General features: G+C 35.9%; 1 protein-coding gene across 1 annotated transcript in view; it reads left to right on the top strand.

The window, feature by feature from the left end:
* LOC150082232 (uncharacterized) overlaps positions 1–26,811 on the top strand; it is a 1,008,282-nt gene that overhangs the window by 590,928 nt on the left and 390,543 nt on the right. The window contains exons 98-99 of the mRNA XM_090379191.1: positions 4,816–5,070; positions 15,112–15,255. Of these exons, the coding sequence (XP_090235317.1) occupies positions 4,816–5,070; positions 15,112–15,255 (399 nt within the window). The remainder of the gene's footprint in view (positions 1–4,815; positions 5,071–15,111; positions 15,256–26,811) is intronic.

Here is a 26,811-nt window from a genome sequence, read left to right as displayed (position 1 = left end):
TTTGCCATTCCTTTATTCATAGTAGTAACTTCAATCTATAGCAGTATTGCAATTTGTATAATAGTTTTTCACATGGAAAAGTATCAAAAGCTTTGCGGAAATCTAATGACGTCTTTGCTAAAGTCTAGATATACAATGTAAAAATTATTTTTTCCATCCAGTTTCTGTTACTAAGTCATAGTAGCCTGGTTGGTCAAACAAGATCTTCCCTTAACAAATCTGTATTGTGACTGCCATATAACTGAATTCGTATAAAAATGATCCTGCATTACTTCTTCGATCACTAACTCCAATATTTTTCCTATAACAGAAGTCAAGTTTACAGGTCTGTAATTACTTGCTTCCTCCCTTTGATTCCCCTTTATGAATGGGGAAGATTTGCACACCTCAAGTCCATAGGGATCTCCCCTGAATCCAAGAATGCGCTCATAATTATGGCCAAAGGTTTACATACCTCTTTTCTTGCTACAATTGAATTTTTTAATACAATTGAATAGATTTCATCACCCCCCCCCCCCCCCACAGGTGCCTTATTTTCTTTTAGTTTCAACATTTCTTTCAACTTCCACTTAGTTATCACAAAATCACTTTTTTTTAAAATTATAAAATTTGAATTTATAGAAATTATAACTATTGTAAAATTCCTACACTTTTATTTTGAATGTTCAATAACCAATGGCTGCCAGTGAGTGGCAGTCAGGGATTGTTTATATTAATATGGTGAGTCATTTGTTATCACTCATTTCTGACATACAGGATCGCCTTGTAATGCATAAAGCTGAACTTTGAATAAAATTGTCAGCACAAGCCTTGCTTTCTGCTGACTTGTTTATTCATTGTTAAGCTTTTTAGACCATGTTTTCTAGATTACAAATAGAGGCAACCCCTCCCGTATAATACAGTACTTCTACAACACAGTTTATAAATTGCAGAAATCCTCACACAACACGGTATTCGATTTCACTTTAACACTGTTAAAGAATTGTGGCAAACCTCCCATAACAGGTTATTTTTGACCTTTTAGCATTAGCATTAGTAGAAGCACATGATGCAAGAAAATAGCCTTATACAGCAAGCTTAGACAGCATCAGCCAAAAAAAAAAAAAAAAAAAAAACCCTTCCCATTTCACTGATCCATTCATTCCAATTGTTTGTTTAGTTCTGCCTTGAATTTATTTAAGCTATCAACTTCCACATAAACAACAACAGATGGAAGTTTGTTCCAGCAATCAACTACCCGCTGGCTAAAGGCAAACTTCTGTACATCTATTCTACAATTTCCTCAGTTTGAATCTATGCCCCTCAGGTTTGTAATTTGAGCAAGAGGAAGAATCCCATCAGCATCAAGCCTGCTCAATCCATTCAAGGCCTTATACACCTCAATTAGATCACCTCGCAGGTGCCTAGTCTCCAGAAGCTGCAATTTGCAGAACATAAGCCTTTCTTCATAAGAGCACCCCTTTGTTCCCTTCACCAGTCTTGTTGCCCTTCTCTGTACTTGTTCTAGCAACTCTACATCCTTTCTAAAATGAGGCTTCCATACCTGTACTCAGTACTCAAGGTGTGGCCTGACCATTGCCTTATACAAGAGGATAATCACCTCCTTATCACAGCTTGCAAAATTCCTGTATATCATTGACAAGACCCCATTACCTACTCTGGCAGCCTGTCTGTACTGCTCAGAAAACTGCTCATATCTGACTGCACAGTTACCCCCAGGTCTCTTTCATTCTCCACTATCCTGAGTTTAACACCACCCAGTTGGTACATTTCTTTGGGGTTACTACCCATATGCAGTACTTTGCATTTGTCAATGTTAAATTTCAGTTCTCACTTCCCAGCCCATCTACCCAACTTTTCCAGATCCTGTTGCAGCGGCATACTGTTATTACTGTTATTAACAACTCAGCCAACCTTTTGTGAGGGGAACCCCTACTGTTGGATGTAATTTTTCAACATTTTCATTCTTTTTTGTGAATCTCTGCTGTTGACTCGATAGTCGTTATGCAAAAAAAAATTATTTCTGTGCTATTGAACTTGTACTTGTTTGAAATCATAAAAAATTGTGACTTCGAAATGGGCAGCTCATGACTTTTAAGGTTTTTTAAGGTTATTTTGGTTTTTATTTGATCTTTAGAAATTTTTCCAGGTATGTATTGCTAAACTTTGTTCTTAAGAACTGTATTAGAATAATTTCTTTGTTGTGAATTAAATTCCAGCCGTAAATTATGCCTAAGGAAAGTAAAAAAGCACTTCTCAAAAGAAACTTTATTTCTCTAGAATCAAAAATACATATTTGTGATCGTCTTAAAAAAGAGGGAGAAAGGTATCATGTATTGCAAAAAGTTTAAGTTTAAATAAAGCAACAATCCAGACCATAAAAAAATGAACAGAAAATTATAACTGCTGTTGATGAAGGATCTTTAATTTCCCCAAATATGATAGCTCATTCCCAAGTGCCAATAATTGAGAAAATGGAAAAAGCACTCAGTATCTGGGTTGGTGATAGCAGTAAAAAACAGATCCTATTAGACAGCACTGCAATTAAACAAAAGACACTAAAAATTTATAACCATTTAAAAGAAAATGGAGAATCTTCTGTTAACCCGGAGTTTGTTGCCAAGAAAGGGTTGGTTTGGGCGATTTAAAAACGGCTTGTCATTACATAACATAAGAATTCAAGGGGAAAGTGCATTGGCTGATAATGAAGCTGCCACAAAGTATGCTGGGAAATTTCAGAAAATTATTGAAGAGCACAGATACACACCACATCAAGTTTTCAATTAAGATGATACAGAAAGATGGTGTATTTTTGTTAGTTTTTGGAACGTAAAAACCCTTTTTGTACTGGTTTTTAGTCCTGTATAACATGGTTTTGCACTACATGAGATTTTATAGGAACCTAATTACCGTGTTATATGATGGTTACCTGTAATTACTTTTCCTACTCATAGTTTGCACTTTGATCACACTTTATCCATAATGGGTCCTGCACTTGATCTATCATCTAATCTAAACTTGCTTGGAAATTGTAGGTTATATGCACCCATGGAAAACTTTGCTATGGGTGTGCATTAATGGGCCTGCAAGATCCTGTCAATGAGTCATTTTTCTGGGTAATTTTATTATTGTTAAATCAACCTGTTAATCAGTCATTTTAATACATAATGTCATCTGTTAATGTTATTTCATGCTGCAGACCCAAAAAAAAAAAAAACTTCTGTTCAAGAAAATTATGCATATTATGCATATAAAGAGAATTAATGATTGAGGTGTATAAGGCCTTGAATGGGTTGAACAAGCTGAATGCTGATGGGATTCTTCCTCATGCTCAGATTAAGAACCTGAGGGGGCATAGATTCAAATTGAGGAAAGACAGTTGTAGAATAGATGTGTGGAAATTTGCCTTTAGCCGGCAGGTAGCTGATTGGCAGAACAGACTTCCATCTTTTGTTGTGGAAGTTGATAGCCTAAACTGGCATTTGGAATGAATGGAGGGGTGAAAGGGGAGGGGTTTTTTTTTTTTTTTTTGGCTGATGCTACATAAGCTTGCTTTCTTTCATCATATGCCTCTACTAATGCTAATTTATTTAAATTGAGACAGACTGAATTGATACTAACTGCCATCATAGTTCCTTTTCAATTGCATCATCTAAAATCAAAATCTGCAGATAGCCATTTAATAAAGACATGATGCACAATTCACAACTTTTCATCATGCATGTTGGAAGTGATTCAAGCACATGATGAAAGGAATTTAGATTTACTTGCATATTTAAAATTATACCTATATACGTAATATCAATGATCTAAACTTGCATGATGGATTTGAAAAACAGTGTCTCACTTTCCTTCTGCCAAGTGAGCAATGTCTGGTTTATTGCCAATTCAGGTTACATTAATTTGCACTACAAACTCTACATTCAGATAATCTGTACTTACTGTATATCTGAAAAAATCAATGACTAGTCAGTGTGTATAAAATATATCAATAATAATATATATTAAAATATATTTTATACAAAATATGTTGTAGGCCAAGAATCCTTAATCTCATTGTTCAAAGATTTGCAGTTCATATGACAGGTTGCATTTTGTGGATTTTTGTCACACAAAATGCAAACTGCATTTTGAACACACACACACACACACACACACACACACACACACACACACACACACACACACACACACACACACACACACACACACACACACACACACACACACACACACACAGCTTGACTATATCTTTATAATTAGTTAAAAATGTCCCTATATTGGCCATTTGAAAACCAAATACTAGTTAGTAATTAATAGCAGTTGCTGTATGTGAAAATACAGCAGCTGCTATTAATAACTTTTCTCATTCATCTCCAACTCCCATGTGCCCCATCTTATGAAATATCCCTGCATTTTATGCAGCTAAATTGCCTACATTTTTAACATTCTAATTTTATAAATGAGCTACAAATTTACAGCAGCCCTGACTATTTTTTTCATCTTTGTTGTTTGATCTTTTACATCATGCCACATCAATGACATAAATAATTGTGGAATTGATACTTTTTTTAAGCTCCAATTAATTTCTCTTTTTAGATTAGTTTAGTTTGGTTTTTTTGTTTTTTTATGGCACAAAAAGAACAAGGTTATGATGCACCATGACAGCTTTTTTGATTAAGGTACTATTCTAATCATCATATTAACTTATCTTTATATTCAGTTTTTTTTTTTGCAAAATCATAAGTTGTGTTGCTGAGTGCATTCAGCTCTGCTGATTTTGTTGATAAAATATACTTTTCCATTTTTATTTAGGCAAACGGGATATTATTATGGAGAGCCAGTTGCCACCAGGTATGTCATCTGAGAAGCTCCGTGACTTGGAATACCCACAAGCACCAGAAGCACCTTCTGAAGAAGTTCCTCTTCAGCCTCCTCGTTTTACAACTCAGATTCAGCCACAAGACCTTCATGAAGGAGACAGTGCTCACTTTGAGTGCCGACTTACACCAGTGTATGATCCAAAATTGCGGGTAGAGTGGTACCACAATGGACAGCCTTTACAAACAGGTACATTTATACCATCTATGAGTGGATATAGACACTATTGTATATGCCTTTAAATTTTATAATAATGTCCTAATTTAGTATGACTACATAAATTATGTGTAAGTATAAGGAATCTAATGAATCCAGGAAATCTAGTGAATCTAAATACACCAAATGAACAATATATTTAAGATGAAACCACACACACACACACACACACACACACGTATATATATCTAAAAAAATATATATATATATATATATTCATCTTTCATTGGAATATAGTTTATGTGTAATTAAGAAATTACTGATATTTTATGTGGGAAAGAAGAAATTTATTATCAAGGTATTTATTATCAGTTATAAATTATAAATTTATTATCAATTTATTATTATTTATTATTAGGATGGGGAAATTTATTATCATGATAGGACACCACTACATTTCTATTGAATTTTCAGGGCCTATCTTGATGCAGAATTTCTACGCTATTTAATAGATCAAATAGGAAGTATTAGTAGTAATGAGACAAGAAAGCAAGCTTATAGATCATCAGCTAAAAAAAAAGAAAAACCTTTCCACATCACCTGTCCATCCCCTCTACTAATCTGTCTAGTTTATCCTTGAATTTATTCACCACTTCCACAATAACAGATGGAAGTTCGTTCCAACAATAAGTACCCACTCGCTGAAGGCAAATTTCTGTACATCTGTCCTGCCATCATCCTTCCTCAATTTAAATTTATGCCCTTTCATATATGTTGTCTGTGCAAGGAAAGGATGCCTCTAGCATTTAGCTTACTCAGTCCATTCAAAGACTTAACATTTCAATCAATCTCCTTGCAGGTGCCTAGTCTCCAGAAACTGCTTTGCAGAAATGAGCTTTCTTGGTAAGGGTGCCTTTTGGTTCCCCTCATTACTCCTCTCTGCACTTGCTCCAACAGATCTACATGCTTCCTAAAGTGAGGCATCTGGACTATATGCAGTACCCAAGATGTGGTCTAACTATCGACTTATATAATGGGATAATCACTCCTTATCCCTGCTGGAAAGATTTCTGTATTTAAATTGACCAAACCCCATTAGCTGTCCTAGTAGCAACCTTCGCTGCTCAAAGAACTTGCTGTCTGACTTCACAATTACTACCAGATCTTTTTCATTCCCCGTTACTCTGGGTATGGTGCCACCCAGTTAGTATGTTATTCTGGGACTACAGCTACCCATATGCAGTACCCTGCATTTCCCAATGTTAATCTTCATTTGACACTTCTCACTCCATCTGCCTAACATTTCTAGATCTTGTTGCAGTAGCATACCTGGGGTGTGGCAATTGTTTTAAAATTGTACCTTTGCAATGGAAGGAAGACTGGACCTTACCATTATGCCCATCATAACCTTAAAAAGCATGACAGAAAAGATAAGGAGATGTTGAAGATCAAACATGGTTTTATTATTATTATTGGTATTATTTAGTATTAGTGGTGGTAAATTTTGCAAGAAAGCAACTTACAAGGAATCAGCAAAAAAAGGTCCTCATCTCTAGTAAACTCCTCTCTAGTAATTTATCTAATTCTTCCTTAAATTTATTCAGACTACTTACTTCCAACACTAGATAGTAGTTTGTTCCAATAATTGATTACCCTCTGACTGTCTGGTTGAAAGAAAATTTTTGCACATCTATCCTGCAGCCATCCTTTTTCAATTTATGTCCCCCTTATATTTATTTTCTGAGAAATAACAAGGATGCCATCAGCATTCAGTTTAATTAATCCATTTAAAACCTTAAACATTTCAGTCAAGTCTTCTTGCAGCTAACTAGTTTCCAAGTGCTACAGTTTGCAGAACTGAAGTTTTTCATGGTAGCAATACCCTTTTGTGTTCTTGACTAATCTTGTTGCTCTTTGTTGCACTAATTCCAATAATTCCACATCTTTCTTAATATGATGCTTTCAGACCTGTATATAATATTCAAGATATAGCTTAACCATTGCTTTATATGATGGGATAATCACTTCCTTGTCCCTGCTGGCAAAACTTCTTTGTATCATTGACAGAACTCCATGAGCTGCTCTAGTAGCCTGCACTGCTCAGAGAACTGGACTTACACTTGTTGCCCATATTCAGTACCTTGCATTTATCAATATTAAACATTAATTGCCAGTTCTCTAGATCTTGTTGCAGTAGCACACCCTGATTGCTGCCATATTGCCAACCTTAGTATCATCTGCAAACTTAGATATTAAGCCTGATATGCCTTCTTCACTATCATTAATAAATATAGAAAACAATGATGGGCCTATCACCGAATCCTGGGGACTCCAGTTTTTTTTTTTTTTTTTTATGTGAACCCCAAACACGAGAGGTATTAGAACCTATAGTACTTAGTACCGTGCTTGGGTTGGAGGTTGAGAAGACGAAAGAAGATATTTGTTGACATTGGACTTGAACTTCTGTAAATTGTAATTTTCAGGAAATACGTATGAAGGAAGGTTGTTCCAGAAAACGGCAGTTGAATGAATAAATGAGGAAGATGAAAAGTTGGTTCTGTGGGTTTTAAGTTGGACAGTAAATGGATGTTGGCTGGTGGCGGCACGTGTTCGGACTGTTTTGAAAGAGAGAGTGGGAATTATAGAAGCCAATTCAGAAGAACAGTGCCCATGGAAGTATCTGTAGAAGAGGCATGCAGCAGAAAAAGTGCATCTATGAGAAAGCGAGTGGAGAGACTCTGTTAGAGATGAATCATTAATTAACCTAACTGGCCTCTTCTGAATGGAATCAAGAAGCCTGAGAGAGGTTTTGGGGGCACCACCCCAGATGTTGGAACAATATTCCATGGCAGGGCAGATTTGCGATTTATACAGAGTGAGCAGCTGTTTGGAAGAAAAATAACGCCAAGAGCGAAAGAGAAAACCAAGTTTTTTAGATGCAGAGGAAGCAATATTTGTAATGTGCTTGTGCCAAGAGAGATTAGAAGTCAGGGTAATCCCCAAAAGAGATATATCATTTTGCCTAGAAATCGGAGTGTCACTAAAGGTAAGCATAGGAGCAGAAGAATCCTTTTTGCGAGATATAAGACAAGACTGAGTTTTAGAAGGGTTGAAATCAACTAAGTTGTCTTTGCCCCACTGGAGAATTACCTGAAGATCGGCATTTAAGGAATTGGTAGCAGATTTTCAAGAAGTTGAAGCTGATTGAGCAGGACAAGGTTTCTCAAAATGGAAAGTTGAATGCAATGTGCTATCATCGGCAAAACTATGGATAGGATTTCCAATCAATGGAAGAAGGTCATTGATATACAAGAGGAAAAGAGTGGGGGAAAGAACTGAACCTTGGGGGACACCAGCATTAGTGGAGAAGTTAGAAGACAGAGAGCCATCTACCATCACCCTCAGTGAGCGATCAGAGAGAAAACTGGATAACCAATTACTAAAAACAGTTGGCAAACCATAAGATGGAAGCTTGTTTAGAAGACCTTTATGCCAAACACAATCAAAAGCCTTGGAGATGTCAAGAGCAACTACTTGTGTTTCACCGAACCTTTCCATTGAATTAGTCCATAAATGGGTAACATAAGCCAGAATATCACCAGTGGATCGACACTGACGGAATCCATACTGGCAATCGTTGATCAGACGGAAGGTTTCTAGGTAGTTTAAGAGTTGGCGATTAATTGATTTCTCCATTACTTTAGAAAGAGTAGAAGTAATTGCAATGGGACGATAATTGGATGGGAGGGATTTATCACCCTTTTAAGGAACTGGCTGGATATGAGCAAATTTCCAGGCAGAAGGAAAAACACCTTTGAAATAAGAAAGTGAAAAAAGGCGGCAAAGAATAGGAGTAAGTTCAGGAGCACAGGTTTTGAGAACAAGTGGAGAAATACCATCAGGACCTGGAGCTTTCTTAGCATCAAGATTCATCAAAATCGTTCTGATATCCTTTTGACGGAAGACCACATGAGGCATTGAATGGAGCGTGTTGGGAATGGTGGGGGGTGTTTTACCAAGATCATTAATACATGAGCTGGAAGAAAAATGGGATGCTAGCAGGTCAGCTTTATCCTTGGCTGAAGTGACAACAGAACCATCTGGTTTGGACAGTGGTGGGAGCAGAGATGGGAAAAAGTTGCGGCCAATAGCTTTGGCAAGAGACCAGAATGCTCGGCTACCATTAGGGCAAGAAGCAAGTTTTCTACTCTTAGCCTGTTCAAACTCTAGTTTGGACTGATTAATAACTGCTTTACAATTGTTGCGAGCTTTGGTGTAGGCAGAAAATGAAACTGAAGAATTAGAAACAAGCCAATTACGATATGCAACATTCTTCTCTTGGACAGCCTTAGCACATTTATTGGAAAACCAAGGTTTAGATAAAGGACGAGATTTTAAAGTGAAGTGTGGGATAAAGTATTCCATTCCAGCAAGAATAATTTCACTGACATGATCTGAGCAAATGTTGACATCAGAAGTTTTGAAACAGTAATCCGACCAAGGAAAAGAAGAAAAGAAGTCTCGCAGGTCATCCCATTTTGCATTCTTGTAATGCCAAACAACACGAGGTTGGAAATAACCATGAGATTAAGGTTCCATTGGAGAAGAGACAATCACCAAGTTGTGATCTGAAGTGCCTAAAGGACCTCTCAATTCGACCGTGTACTTAGGAGGGTTGTTTGTGAGAAAAAGATCAAACGTATTGGCTGTATGATTAGGATTGTCCTGTATTCTTGTAGGTAAATGAACAATCTGTGCTAGGTCATTAGTAATTGCAAAAGCCTCAGCATCTCGACCTGCTGGGTCGGTGTGACTAGAAAACGGAAGCCGGCTGGAGTTGTGAACATTAAAATCACCAAGGAAAATTACCTCACTGTTAGGAAAGTTGGACTGGAGAAAGTCAAGTTGCAAAGAGAGGAAGTCAAAGAGCCCCAAGTGATTAGTGGAGTTGGGAGAACGGTAGAGACAACAGATGAATTTGACACAATGAGGTAGAGAGATTTTAAGTCAGAGAAGATCAAAGAGAGGAGATTCCAAATTGGCAAGTCTCTGACAGGGAATATCAGAACGGATATATGCACAAGTACCACCTTTGAGGCAAAAGGAATCATACAGCGAATAATTTGGGCATCTGAGATGAGCAGTAGTTGAATCAACCGATAACTGAGATTCTGTCAGAAAAAGTACATGGGATTTGGCAGACTGCAAGTGGAAATGGACATCGTTGAGATTAGAATTGAGACCACGTATATTAGTGAAATTAATTAGGAAGTCCTTGGGAGGTTTAGATCTTTTTGCAGATAAGGTTGCTGTATTAGTTTGACAATTCATGGTGTATTCAATAGTAAGACAAAGTGGGTGGTACATGCTGTATGAAGTAATGAAATTTTTGGATATGGCGTACATGTGGTAAGAATATACCCAGATCCTTGACATAACGTGGCCTCGACAATGCTCCCCGCATACACACTACTTGGACTCCCTCCAGTCACTATCTGGCAGAGTAGAGGTAGCAAGATTATACACTAGCTGATCCGGAAGCCTCCTAGAGAGTTACCAATAGGTTCGTTCCGGTGTACTAACTAGTGGCCGGCCTGCGAACACCGTTTTAGAGCTGTACCCTCGAAATGTAAGGAATATTGGATCTCACTACTAACATTTGTCTAAGAACAGCAGTGCCCATTGATAACAACTCTGTCTTATCACACTCACCCATCCCATTACTGTTTGGCACTACAAGAATGTAAAATGGGATGTTCAGTGACATTTCTATTCTCCTTTTTCCTCGTTGGATTACCATTTTTAATCTTTTGATGTTAATGTTTGCTCAGATCATGTAGTGAAATTATTATTGTAGGGATGAAATTCTTTATTCTACACTCCACTTTAAAATCACATAATTTTTCTAAACCTTGGTCTTCCAATAAGTGTGCTAAGACTGTTCAAGGTAAGAATGTTGCATATTGCAATGGCTTGCATCCAAATCTCCAAGTTCATTTTCTGCCTACACTAAAGCTTGTAATAATTGTAAAGTAGTTATTAATCAGTCCAGACTAGATTTTGAACAGACTAAGAGTAGAAAACTTGCTTCTTATCCAAAAGATAGTTAAGCATTTTGGTCTTTTGCCAAAGATATTGGCCACAATTTTTGCCATTTATACCCCCCACTTCTCTTAAAACCTAATGGTTCTATTGACTTCTCAGCTAAAGATAAAGTCGACTTACTAGCATTCTACTTTTCTTCTAACTCTTGTATTGATAATCTTGGTAAACCACCTTCTACTATTCCCAGTACTCTCCACTCAATGCCTACTGTAGTCTTTGAACAATCTTCATGCCAAGAAAGTTCCAGAATCTGATGATTTCTTCACTCATTCTCAAAATTTGTGCTCCTGAGCTTACTCCTGTTCTGTGTTGCCATTTTACACTTTCTTATTGGTCTTTTTCCTTCTGCTTGGAAATTTGCTCATATCCAGACAGTTCCTAAAAATGGCAACAAATCACACCCTTATAATTATCATCCAGTTTCACTTACCTCTATTCTTTCCAAAGAATTGGAGAAATCCATTAACTGTCAACTCTTAAACTATCTCAAAAACTTTCCATTTGATCAGTGATTTCTGGTATGGATTCCATCAGTGTCAATCCACTGGTGATATTTTGGCTTATGTTACCTATGTATGGACAAATTCAATGGAAAAGTTTGGTGAAACTCAAGCAGTTGCTCTTGATATTTCAAAGGCTTTTGATTGTAATTTGCTATGAAGGTTTTCTTAACAAGCTTCTTTCTTGTGGATTGCTGAGTGTTTTTTGCAATTCTGTATTCGGTTTTCTCTCAGACCATTCTCTGTCTTCTAACATCTCCAATAACGACTGATGTTCCCTATGGTTCAGTCCTTTCTTTAACTCTTTTCCTCCTGTATATTAATTACTTTATTCCTATGACTGGAAATCCTGTCCATAGTTTTGCTGATGATAGCATTGCATTCCACCTTCCAGTTTGAGAAACCTTGCCCACAACAAACAGCTTTAACTTCTCAAATATCCAACACCAATTCCTTAAATGCTGATCTCCAGGTAACTCTCCAATGCTGCAAAGATAACTTAGTTAATGTCAATCCTTCTAAAACCCAATTCTGTCTTTTACCTTCCAAAAAGAAGTCTACAGCTCTTATACTTATCTTTGATGACACTCAGATTTCTAGACAAGATCATATATCCCTATTAAAATTACCCTGACTTCTAATCTCTCTTGGCATAAGCACCTCACAAATATTGTTTCCTCTGCATCTAAAACACTGTGTTTTCTCTTTCACTCTTGGCATTACTTTTTCTTTTAAACAACTACTTTGTACAAATCCCAAACTTGCCTTACCATAGAATATTGTTCTCACATCTAGGTTGGTGACCCTAAAACCTCTTTCAGTCTTCTACACTCTACTCAAAAGTGGCAGTCAAGTTACTTAATAACCCATCTCTTACAAAGTCTTTCCATTCTTTGTTGTCTCATAGACATTCTGTTTCTGCTGCATGCCTTTTCTGTAGATCTCTCTCTCTCCATCTCTCTCTCTCTCTCTCTCTCTCTCTCTCTCACACACACACACACACACACACACACACACACACACACACACACACACACACACACACACACACACACACAACCTGAATATGTGCCACAACCAGTCAACATCCCAAAAAAAAAAAAAAAATTACCAGTAACTTGCCTTTTATGCTCCAATGTGTATAGGCACCTCCGTAGCCAGGTGGGAAGGAGCAGCAGTGCATAGCACACGCTTCTTGATTAGACCGGGGTTCGAGCCCGTCACCACCAAATACGGAGGATGTGGAAAGGTCAGGGAATGACCACCGCATATCTCGGAGCAATATGGCCTTAGTTGCTAATGCTCCTAAAAACCAAATAACAACAACAACATCCAATGTGTACATGAGTCTCTTATGTGCAACAGTAACAAAAGCTTTTCTGAAACCAGAGTATATGATGTTAGAATTATTTTTTGCATCTTAGTATCCCATCAGATTGGTCAGATAAGATCACCCTTAACAAATCCATACTGCAACTGCAGTATAACTGCATTCCTATCTAAATGGTCCTGCATTACTTCTTTAACTAGAGACTCCCATTATTATTCCTGGAACAGAAGTCAGGCTAACAGGTCTGTAATTACTCATGTTTATTCTTTGATCCTCCTTTGTGAATTGGAGATACATTTGCAAATCTCCAATCCATATGTACCTTTCCTGAATCCAAGGATGCTCTTATAAGTTTATTTACCTATTTTGCTACTTCTTTTAATATAATTGAATAGATTTCATCACTCCAGGTGCCTTATTTAGTTTCGACTTCAACAATTTCTCTTCCACTTTCTTCTGAGTTATCACAAAATCATTTAGTTCCCAGTAGTAATTTGGTATACTTCTGGCATTCCCATCCCTAAAAACCTCTTCACATATGACTGTAGATGAAAAATATTTTCAGTTTTTCAATAATCTGAACAGGATCATCAATAGATATGCCATTCATATCCAGTAGGTCATATGGTTCATCCTTTTCCTTGTAGTATTAACATAAGCAAAGAATTCTTTACTACTTTTCTTTGCATTCTTAGCCAAAGGCCTCTCATGATCTGCCTCAGCTTGCTTATTCCCCTTAGTAATGTGGTTGCAGGCTAGTTTGTACTTACTCTAGATTTCTGTGTCCCCTAATCATTTTAATCATCCATTTTTCTTGCCTGCCACTAGTCTTATCAGTTGATGTGACACCCATTTTGGTCTAAACCTTGAACAGTACCTCTTAGTAGATATAAAAAGCTTGGTAGCTTATGTAATTACTTCCCTGAATGCTTCCCATTTAGAATTTGTAGTTGGAACCATTATTAGTTAGTCCCACTGAAAAGAATTTAAAAACTGTCTGAGACACTTGTGGTCACCTTTGCAAATTCTGCTTCAAGTATCCATTAAACAAAGGTAAAATCCATTAAACTCTTATTGTCTGCATTAGGTGATGAGCATCATCTGCTGCATATTGTGTACAGAAATTCAACCATTCCTCTGAATTCTGTGGATGCCACATCTCAACCTTTGTTTACACTGGTTCATACCTGGGTGATCACCTGTATTAATTTATTATATTAAGCATAGTATTTTTATGTCTTGTACATGAGTGATATACCAGTGTTACTAATGATTCCTACCAGTATGGAGGTGTAAGCAGAGGATCTAATTGTCATAGAATGACTGGTCTAAGCAGAAATTTGACTCGCATGACTCTCAAGTGGAAATATCAGTCTGAATATCAGCACCATCAGCATTTATGTCACCTTAGCAGTCATCACTGGAATAATATCCATAAGAAATCCCAAGGACCAAAGGACCTTTTATCATCACTAAGCTGAAAGAACTTGCAATTTCCCACAATATTATATTTGCAAATTTCAGAAGAGCTTATACTGACTTCAATTTAAAATAATAAGAGAAAAATAATTCTTAAAACAACAAATTCAATCAATTAATAAAATTAAACCAATTCTAATTCTTTCTAAGTGATCTTATGTTTAATACAATTAGAGAAAGTACATTCATATTTTAAAGTAATTTTTAATTTTTAGTTCTTTTCAAATAGTCCAAATAGATAAAAAAAAAAAAAAAAAAATGGTTTGAATGCAATTCATAACGTATAAAAGAATAGAATATGAAACTGAAATTACTTAAATTAGAAACAAATTCTTCTGTATTAAATTACAACAAGAACATTTACATTAAATTACATTTTACATTTTTATAATCATCAAAATTGGTAATTGTAATGTTCATTAAAAAATAGATGGAACCACTTTTTTTTTTTTTTTTACCAACAGTTTATCAGAATTGTTTAATATTATATTTATTCGAAATGAAAATATTAAAAATAACACATAACAAACTTGTCAGCATTATTAGACAATGTTGAAAGATAGCAATGAATAAAGATGAAACCCTAATGATATTTTTATAGTGTTAGATATTATCTCTGATGTCTAAACCTGATTTACTTTCATTATTTTGTTTAAATAGGTCATCGCTTTAAGACTACACATGACTTTGGCTTTGTTGCTTTGGATGTGCTATATGTATATCCTGAAGATTCTGGAGAGTATACAGCCCGTGCTGTTAATGATCTCGGTGAAGATATCACTAGGGCCGTGCTTAATATCAAAGGTTTGTTTGTTTTTTTTTTGTAGTATGTTCACAATGTACAGTAAACTCCGCTGACCAAGTGGGTAAAGTGCCTGCCTGGCAACCAAAAGGTTGCGGGTTTGAATCCCGCCTTGGGCTTGGATCACAGTAAAATGCAAAACCTTTGGGAGGTGCATTATGGCCACAGAAGCCGATGCACTAACAACTAACAAAAAAAAAAAAAAAAACAGTAAACTCCCATTAAAACACTTTCAAAGGAACCAGTTTCAGGAAGTACTTTCAAAGGCTCTAAAGAGCACTATAAGCTAGAGTGTTATAATGGAAGTTTACTGTATTTACTTTGTATATTATGTTATTGCAAAAACTTAAAGCTGTGCTCATTGCATTTACATAGTCATTTAAAGTATATAATGAACATAACAAATAAATGAATTAATCAGTTTATTAAATAAAATGAATTCAAAATTTTAATATAATTACTAAAGAACAACAAACAGCATAGATTAAAGGGATTGGTATTAATATTAATAGTGGCTAATGATGCAAGAAAGCAAGTTTATACAGCATCAAACAAAAAAAAAAAAAACTTGCCACATCACCTGTCCATCCCCTCCAGTAGTTTGTGTAGTTCTTCCTTAAATTTATTCAACCTACCTACTTCCACAATAGCAGACAGAAGTTTGTTCCAAAAATCAACCACTCACTGGCTGAGGGCAAACTTCCACACAATCTGTCCTGCAACCAACCTTCCTCAATTTGAATTTATGACCCCTTATGTGCATAGTCTGAGCAAGAAGAAGAATGGCATCAGCATTCAGCTTGTTCAGTCTATTCAAAGCCTTAAACACCTCAATAAGATCACCTCGCTGGTGCCTAGTCTTCAGATGCTGCAATTTGCAGAACTGAAACCTTTCTTGGTAAGAGCACCCTTTTGTTCCCTTCACTAACTTTGTTGCCCTCCTCTGCACCCATTCCATCAGATCCACATCCTTCCTTTCTAAAATGAGGCATCCAGGCCCTTATGCAGTGCTCAACATGTGGCCTAGCCATTGCCTTATTTATGATGGGATAATCACCTCCTTACTGGCAAAATTCCTGCATATCATTGACAAAACCTCATAAGCTGTCCTGCAGCCTGTCTACACTGCACAGAGTACTTCATATCTGACTGCACAATTACCTCCAGATCTTTTTCATTTTCCACCACCTTGAGTTTAGTGCCACACAGCTGGTGTATTAATCTGGGATTACTGCCACCCATATGCAGTACCTTGCATTTGTCAATGTTAAACTTCAATTGCCATTTCTCAGCCCATCTACCCAATTTTTCCAGATCTTGTTGCAGTAACATACCTTGATTACTGTCATTAACTATGCCACCAACCTTTGTATCATCTGCAAACTTAGACATTAAGCATGATATTCCTTCATTAATAGCATTAGTATAGAAATAAATATAGAAATATAGAAAGCAACAAATAAATAAATATAGAAAACAACAACAGACCCAGCATTGAACCCCTCAGGAACTCCAGTAATAACATTAGTCCACAAAGAGCAGTTTCCATTGATAATCACTTTCTCTCTTCTCCGAATAATTTCAACTATCCCCTTTTCCATAGTAGTAACTTTCTCCAGTGCCATACCAAGGTATTTTTGCATCCCAGGCAGAAAAATTTTTGAGCACCCCCTTTACTAAGGATATATATATATATCCTTATATATATATATATATATAAAGTATATTGTATATAGAAAGTGTGAAGAAGATTTTGATTTAAACCTATTGAATATACGGTATACACTGTGAGCAATAAATGGTATGAAAAAGAAGAAGAAATAGACAGGAAATTAAAAATAAAGATAAGAAATGAAAAGGCGACCAAAATAAGATAACATTGCAGTGTCTTTCACAATCTCAGTGTCATCATCAGAGGTCATCCACCGAACTTCTGTTTCCGAATACAGAACATGTCGGAAACAGAAGCAAGAACATAGCTGTCTTTTTCATAATTTCGGTGGATGACCTTTGATGATGACACTGAGATTGTGAAAGACACGGCAATGTTATCTTATTTTGGTCGCCTTTTCACTTCTTATCTTTATTTTTATTTCCTGTCTATTTCTTCTTCTTTTTCATACCATATATCGCTCACAGTGTATACCGTATATTCAATAGGTTTAAATCTTCTTCACACTTTCTACATACAATATACTTTATATATAATTTTTTATTTTTTTTTTCATGATTTGTAAAATTTGCCGCCCCTTAAAGAATGGCACCCTAGACAAGGGCCCTGCTAGCCCATGCCTTAATCCAACACTGACTTGCTCTTAGTGCCACATTGCTCCAGTTTGTATAGCAGACTTTTATGTGCAGTAGTAACAAAAGCTTTCCTGAAATCCAAGTATTTTTTGCATCTGGTTCCTTTGATACTGCATTGTAGTATCCAATCAGATTGGTCGGACAAGATTGCCCCTTAACAAATACATGCTGTTGCTGTAGTATAAATGCATTCCTGTCTAAATTATCTTTCTTTATTCAGTAACTCCATTATTTTCCCTAGAACATAAGTTAAGCCAACTGGTCTGTAATTATTCCTGTCTCCCTTTGATCCCCCTTTGCAAATTGGAAGTATTTTCACATATCCCCAGTCCACAGGAACCTCCCAAGGGATGTGCATGCCTGTTCTGTTCTATTAACAACCACTACCCCAATCCATTTGGCCCAATGGAAAGGGCTCATAGACAACCCCAAACACAGTCTCTAAAGTTTTAGCACAGGGGCATTGTACCTTTTAATGTGTTTAAATAAAACCAAAAATTTGTTACCAACATGTATTTTAATAGTGGCATGTTTAGATTCAATTGGGGTCCCTAATGATACAATTATTTTTTGTATTTATACATATATTTGAAGTTTTGGAGGGAGACAGAATAATGGGGCCCTAGGCTTGTGCTTGATGCTCCTATGTATAAACACACTACTGTGAGTATTTTGAACTGTGGGTAAACACACTATTGTGGGTTATTTACATTATTTTGAATAATTAAAATTTCATTTTAATATGTACACTAGTTCAATTATAGTTAATATTAATCTTCTTCTGTTGTTCATGTTAAGAAGCAATCCATGTGATATCTGCAAATAATTTACTTTATTTTAAAAAATTACTCTAATTCATTCAGTTGTATATATAATTTGGCTGTTTAGAAAAAAAAAAGTTTAAATTAAGTAGAAATCAGACTTTACACTATGTTTCTAAAAATTACTTAATTTATTTGCATCTTAACACTTACCAATTTTTAATTAACCATATTTTGAACAATTAATTGCATAAACTTTTACAAAATATATAAGAATACTGCCTATACATATAACATAAAAAAAAACTGGCCAATTTTTGAACATGACAGTCTAAGCTATGAATCCTACATGCCCATTGAGTTTCTCTGTGGAATGGCCTTTAATACTATGTAAATGTTTAGCAACAATTGTGATCCTGCACACTTTGTGGGATCACATTTGTTGCAAATAAATAAAATGGAACTTTTAATAAATAAAATGGAACTTGATCTTTTGCAAGAGATAATTGCATCTGATGACTATACGATAAGAGTTCCTTTTATGTATTTTTTTTTATTAAACTCTTCCGTGTATGAAGTACTCTTGTACTCCTCTGTGTATACATGTCAATAATTATGTCTATATTAAATTACCACAGGATAGCAGTTTTTCAAAATTGCAATTTCAAAGTCAACATAATTAATTTCTGAGGTTAGGTAGCATAGTTTATAGGCAGCCATAATTTGTTAGTTCCTTAAAAAATTGTTACAATATCAGACTCATGTACTTCTCTGAGTTAATTTTCTCTGTAAATAACACAGGTCTGATAATCCTCCTTGTATTCAAAGTGCACAAAACAGCCACTTTTACATTGAAAGTAACTGCTAGTATAAGATGTGGGTTTTTCTGAATTTCAATACCTGCTATTTTGGCTGTTCACTTGTTCATTCAAGTAAAACCATGCCTGATCCAAAAAATCATCAATTTTGGGGAAAATTTCACTGTTATGATCTAAATAATGGAACTATTTGCATAATTACTGATGAATATTTGCTGATGCTATCGAGGCAGTGTTAGATGGGTCGGAAAACTGCTAGCGTGGGGGATACATAGACTAAAAGGTTAACAGTGGCCGCAGGCAGAGGCAAAAGTGATTCTTGCACTGCTTTCTATTAGAATGGGCAGCAGACTGGAAAGCAAGGTAATGGAGATTTTTCCAGGACTGCTGGGAATCATAGTGGAACAAGTAAATACATGGGTTGTGATAGGGTGGCTAGGAGCAGGAACAGGTGCATGTATACTTGCATGTACACCAATGCTAGGAGTATAGTTAATAAATTTGATGAGCTTGAAGTGCTAGTGAAGACATCAAAGGCAGATATTGTTGGGATATCAGAGATGTGGTGTCACACAGATATAGGCAGTTAAGAGTTGGAATTTGGGGAGTACAATGTGTATAGGAAGGATAGACAGGATAGGAAGGGAGGAGGGGTTATGCTGTTAGTTAAGAAACACATAAAATCTAAGCAAGGGAAGTGCATCCAATTGATGTTGGTGTACAATGCAGTGTTGAGTCTGTTTGGAGTGAAATAAGCACTAGGAAAGGAAAAATGAGAGTAGATATGTGTTATAGGCCTAATGAATCTGATGAGTATAATGAGCAATTGTGCAGAGAAATAGAGTGGGCCAGTAAATTAGAATGTCTTATAATGGGAGATTTTAACTTTCCAGATATTGACTGGAACTTGTGGATTGGTCACTCGCACACTAGCAAGACTTTTAGGGATTTATTGGATTACTGTTTTCTACAGCAACATGTTCGAGAGGCAACCAGAGGGAGTAATACTCTTGATCTGATTATCAGTAGTGATTCTTCATGCATTAAGAATCTGCAGGTAAAGGAACCACTGGGCGACAGTAATCACAATGTATTGATGTGGGAATTATTTAAAGATGTAACTACCATCAAGGCTAAAGGGAAGGGCTTTTGCTTTCGTAAAGGTGACTACAGAGGTCTCAGACAGTTTTTAAATTTTGTACAGTGGGATCAACTGATGACGTTACCAACAGTGAATTCTAAATGGGAAGCCTTCAGGGACTTAATTTTGGAGGTTACTAGGCTTTTCATTCCAACTAAGAAATACTGTTCAAGATTTAGGCCTAAATGGATGTCAGATGAATTAAAGACGCTAGTGGCAGAGAAGAAGAATGTATGGGATGCATATAAAGTATCAAGAGATACGGAAGCCTATGGCAGGTATAAACTAGTCTGTAATCAAGTCACAAAGGAGGTTAGGCAGGCAAAGGCAGAGTATGAGAACCCTTTGGCAAAGGATGCAAAGAAAAACAGCAAGGAGTTCTTTACTTATGTAAACTCTAGAAGGAAAGGGATGAATCGGATTGGACCACTTAACATAGATGGGTTGACTATTGATGATCATGCTCAGGTAGCTGATAAACTGAATGAGTATTTTGCATCTACATTCACACATGAGGAGTTATTCAATGAGAGGAGTGCCAGAAGTTTATCAAACACTAACAAGGAGCTAAGTGATTTTGTAATAACTGAGATCAAAGTGGAGGAGAAATTGTTGAAGTTGAACATAAGGAAGGCACCTGGGGTGGACGGGATCTATCCAGCTATATTAAAGGAGGCAGCAAAGGAAGTAAGCAAACCATTAGCCATAATTATGAGAGCTTCCTTGTACTCAGGGAAGGTCCCCATGGACTGGAGGTGTGCAAATGTATCACCAATTCACAAAGGAGTTTCAAAAGGTGACACAAGTAACTACAGACCTGTTAGTTTAACTTGTGTTCAAGGGAAAATAATGGAATCACTGGTTAAAGAAGCATTGCAGGATCATCTAGACAAGACTGCAGTAATAGTTAAGACACAGCATGGGTTTGTTAAAGGGAGGTCTTGTCTGACTAATTTGATTGGATACTATGATGTGGTCACAAAAGAACTGAATGCCAAAAATAATTTTGATATCATATACTTGGATTTCAGGAAAGCTTTTGATACTGTTACACATGGAAGACTGTTGTACAAATTGGAGAGGTATGGCATCAAAGGTAAGCTACTATGATGGATAAAGGGATGGTTGAGTGGGAGAAAACAGAGAGTGGTAATCAATGGACACTGCTCTTCGTGGACAAATGTTATTAGTGGAGTTCCCCAGGGTTCAGTGTTGGGTCCATTGTTGTTTTGTATATTTATCAATGATATTGATAAAAGTATATCAGGTTTAATGTTCAAGTCTGCAGATGATTCAAAGGTTGGCAGGGTTGTTAATGACAGTAATGACAGTATGCTACTCCAACTGGATTTAGATAAGTTGGGAAAATGGACTGAGAAGTGGCAACTAGAGTTTAACATTGACAAATGCAAAGTACTGCATATGGGTAGCAATAACAGAAGAAAAACACACCAACTGGGTGGTACTGCACAGAGGAAAGTGGAAAGTGAAAAAGACCTGGGGGTAACTGTGCAGCCAAATATGAAGTTCACTGATCAGTGCAGATGGGCTGCCAGGGCACTTCATGGCGTCTTGTCAATGATATATAGGAATTTTGCTAGCAGGGACAGGGAGTTGATAATCCCATTATACAAGGCAGTGGTCAGGCCACACCTAGAGTACTGTGTACAGGTCTGGAGGCCTCATTTTAGAAAGGATGTAGAGTTGCTAGAACGAGTACAAAGAAGGGCAACAAGGTTTCTGAAGGGAACAAAGGGGTGCTCTTACCAAGAAAAACTTAAGTTCTGCAAATTGCAGTGCCTGGAGAGTAGGCACCTGTGAGGTGATCTGATTGAGGTGTATAATGAATGGTTGAATGCCTTGAATGGGTTGAGCAAGCTGAATGCTGATGGGATTCTTCGTCTTGCTGAGACTAAGAACCTGAGGGGGCACAGTTTCAAATTGAGGAAAGATAGTTGTAGAATAGATGTGCAGAAAATTGCCTTTAGCCAGTGGGTAGTTGAATTGGTGGAACAGGCTGCCATCTTTTTTTGTGGAAGCTAATAGCCTAAATAAATTTAAGGCTGAGCTGGACAGGCATTTGGAAAGAATGGAGGGATGAAATGGGAGGGGTTTTTTTTTTTTTTTTTTGGCTGATGCTGTATAAGCTTGCTTCCTTGCATTATATGCCTCTACTAATGCTAAAGTTAGTGGACAACATTCACAAAAGGTCAAAAATAATCTACAGAGATGATATTATGAACTCACGCTGATCTCACACAAGTCTGAAGGCCAGAGAATCAATCTATCAATCTCAAAACTGCAGTGGACTGTGCTGCTCCATCCAACCCAGACATTACTCCTTTAAATTACCACCTACCTTTATGGAGCCACGAAAGCACCATATGTGGTAAAAAATAATAACAAATAATGAGATAATAAAAAAATAATAATAAATAATAAAATATAATAAATAACTAAATAAATATCATCATCATGAACTTGGTTCGGCTTAGGTCTTTTAAGACCTGTACCATTGTAGCTCTTGGAGGTGATCTTGATCTCGCCATCGTTGTTTTGGTCAACCAACATCTCTCTTACCTATAGGTTTGTAGTTAAAGGCTAATTTTGGGATCCGGTCTGGGTTCATTCTTTCTATGTGGATGATCCATTTGGCTGATACCGTTTTATGTCATTTACTATGTTATTTACTTTTAATTTCTCGTGGATATCTAAATTTCTTTGGTGGTCTAGTCTTGTAAAGCCTAATAATGGTATTAAAAATCTCATTTATGCTGCTTCTAGTTTGTGTGCATATTTCTTATTTATGGCCCAAATCTCACAGCTGTAGAAGAGGGCTGGTTTTGAAGTGATGTTGTGTAGTCATAATTTTGTTTCAGTTGTCATTTGTTTTCCAAAGTGGCGTTTAATCGTGCCATTCATTTTATTATATTTTTTTAGTTTAGTGTGGATGTCTTTCCCTTCATTTGATATTAAATTTCCCAAATAGGTGAAGTCAGATATTTGTTCTATTATTTTATCATCAATAACAATTTTGACTCTTTGTATGTTTCTTCCACATAATCCCATTGATTTTGTTTTTGAGGTAGAGATTTTCATCTCATACTTTTTACCTATTTTATTAAGTCCATTTGCTGCTATCTGTAGTTCATCTTCGGATTTTGCAATTATAACTTGATCATCGGCATATAATATAGTTTGGATTTTATTTCGTTTTTAATTGTTTGTTTCCATTCTTTAAGAATTTTATTGATGTAGATATTAAATAAATTTGGTGATAGTCCACATCCTTGTTTCACTCCTTTATTAGTGTTAATTGGGTCTGATAGTTGGTCATTAGAATATTTTATACAGACTTTTGAGTTTTTATATATGCTTTGGATTGCTTTCCGGAGTTGCATTGGGATATTTTCTTCACGTAGAATCTGCCAAAGTTTTTCCCGGTTTACATTGTCATATGCTTTTTCATAATCAGTAAAGAGCAGAAATGTTGGTAGATTGAATTCTCTTCTTTTCTCCAAAATTTGTTGTAGTGAGAAAATGGCATCTATTGTGCTTCTCCCTTTTCTGAACCCACATTGTTCTTCTAAGAATTGTTCACTGTATTTAGAGTATAGCTTTGCAGCAGTTGATAGCAGTGTTATCCCTCTGTAGTTGTTAGGGTTATTTCTGGAGCCTTTTTTGTGTAAATTGGTTACTATTCCTGTTTCCCAATCTTTGGGTATCTGTTGCTTATGCCATATGATGTTAAATAATTTTATTAGTGCATTTTTTAGTAAGGTGCCTCCATATTTAAATAGTTCTACATTCAAATTGTCTATGCCTGGGCTTTTCGGTTTTTTGATTTTTGTAATATTAACTCTAGTTCTTCCATTGTTATATTTTCTTCATCTTTGGTTATCACAGATTCATCTTCCAATTCCCTAGTGCCTGGGTTATATCATAGTTTGGAATAGTGTTGCTTCCATTCTGCTTGGGAGATGGGGTTGGTTTTTATTTGATCATTTGTGTCTAGTTGTAATTTCCTAAAAATTTTAAAACCTCTTCTCTGTAGGCCCATGATATCACGTTCTAAAGATTTAACAAATTTATCCCAGTCATATCGTCAGATTCATCTAGTTAGTTTTCTGACTTCTGCTCTAAGCTTTTTATATTTTATGTGTAGATGTAGGTCTTTAGTTTGTAGGAACAGTTTATAGGTCTGTTTTTTTCATTGATTGTTTGTTTCAATTCTTCATTCCAAGTTCTTAGCCAGTTTTTATTTTTTATAGGTTTATATCCAAGACTTTCTTCAGCAGCTCCCAGAATTGATTTTTTCATGTTTGACCAGATATCCTCAACATTATCACTTTCATCTGATTTGAGTTTATCTTTCAGTCGACTTTCATACAGGAATTTAGTGCTTTCGTCTTCCAACAAATGTATTTTTAATTTCTTAGTAGTTTTTGTTGGTATTTTCTTCTTTTTATTAAGAAAAAAGCACTTTATTTTGAAAGTGCTTTCTACTAGGTAGTGATCACTGTCAATTTCACTGCCTCTGAATACTCGTGTCTCTAATTTTGTCACTTAAATTTTCATTAATGATAATGTAATCTATTATAGACTTTGTGTTTCTTGCTTCCCATGTGAATTTATGGATATTCTTGTGTCTGAAAAAAGTATTTGTAATTTTAAGTTTATTAAAAATGCAGAAGTCTATCAGGCATCTTCCATTATTGCTGACCACAGGTTCGCCTTCTGATGCTATACATTTGTCTACTGATTGAGCACCAACCCTTGCATTAAAATCTCCTGCTAGTATGAGATACTCGTTTTTGTTAGTTTGGTCTATGATCTGTTGTAATTCATCATAAAATTCTGTGGTTTCATCAATGTTGTCTTCTACTGGTGCGTAGATGCCAATGATTGTTATTGTATAAGATAGAATTTTTAGTCTTAATTTCAATATTCTGGGTGATATCCAAGAGTAGTCTAATATTTTGTTTTCCCATTCTTTCTTTATTATAAAAGCAACTCCCGATGATGCCCACATTTCACTTGGTACGCCGGAGTATATCATTATGAAGTTACCTATTTCTTTGGATCCTTTGTTCTTCTTTTTTGTTTTGGTAATGACTGCTATGTCAATATTTCTATTTTCTAGTTCCAAGGTCAATTCATCTAATTTGTGATTTATTCCCCTAAAGTTCCAAGTTGCTACTTTAAATTCCTTAATCGTAGTCATATATCCATTGCCTAGGTCGTTACCCTTGAGATCCATCCAGTTTTTTCCCTTGAGCTTATTTCGAGTATTTAGAATGTCCCCCGGATAGGTTACCAGCCTTTCGCGGGGTAAGTCTTGTGGTGGAGCTGTCACCTTATAGCCTCTAGACTATAATTAATAAATAAAATAATAATAAAATAATAATAAAAAAATAATAAAATAATAATAAAATAAAATAAATAATAATAATAAAATAAAATAAATAATAATAAGAAGAATGAAGACCAGGTTGTTGGTGAGGCTAAAAAGTGGCATCAAGAAGTAGGATAGGAATTTTACTAGGAGATAAATTTCTGTCTTTGCAGGCCCTTGCTTCCTAATGTATAAGATCATCACATGCCCTTTTTTCCTAATTTTGTAGAATCTCATATGCCCTTTTTTACTAGCAGTGTAAAATCATTAAGATGGAAGGAGATTTTTTGAAAAGTAATTTGCTTGTAACCAGTATATTTGTTAATTCTCTTGGAAAATGTTATTATTGCTTTTTCAATTAAAGTACCATGAAAAAATATATCATTTTTGTTTAGCAGCTCTCAGTTTTGTTAAAAATAATTTTTGCTTTTGAGTGATTATATTTGGGAAACCTTGTGTGTATTATATACAAGGGCTGTTTAATAAATAATGATCATAATTTTTCATACTACTTGCTATTTCTAGCTGAGCTGCAGAATTTAAGAACAAACCAAACTGCATCACATAGCAACTGTGTGCAGTTAACTCATGCACACGGCATGACCTAGATAGTTGGTCAAGTTTATGCCTGTTCAGTTTCATCTACATAACAATGGACATGACACACGAGGAACAGTATGCTTCTCTCAAAGTTTGTTTCCGAGTCTAGAAAACATCAGCTGAAGCATATGAAGTGTTAAAAGAAGCTTATGGTGGAGCTAAGCTTCCATATAGCATAGCTCGCAGGTGATTTAGAATGTTTAAAGATGGACATCATTCAATCACAAAAATTGGTTGCCCTGGTGCTCCAACCACTTCTATCACTACAGAAACCATAAACACTGCTTCTGTAATCATGAGAGAATATTCATATGACAGTAAAACAACTGGCGGAGATGTCAAGGTATTCTCCATGATCATTTGCATATGACACATGTTTGTGCTTGTTGGGTTCCAAGACAGTATACTCACACCTGAGCAACAGTAATTTTGTCAGGAGCTGCAATGGACAGTTACTGAAAATGGTGAGGTTCAGCAAGAGGTGATAACGGCAGATGAGACATGGCATCATTTTGACCCAGAGAGTAAGCAACAAC

The sequence above is a fragment of the Mastigoproctus giganteus genome, chromosome 8 (genome assembly GCF_048544385.1).
Source record: "Mastigoproctus giganteus isolate SK-2022 chromosome 8, ASM4854438v1, whole genome shotgun sequence".
NCBI classification, from domain to species: Eukaryota; Metazoa; Arthropoda; class Arachnida; order Uropygi; family Thelyphonidae; genus Mastigoproctus; species Mastigoproctus giganteus.
The sequence above is the reverse complement of the archived record's forward strand: the minus strand, read 5'-3'. Positions and strand labels throughout refer to the sequence as shown.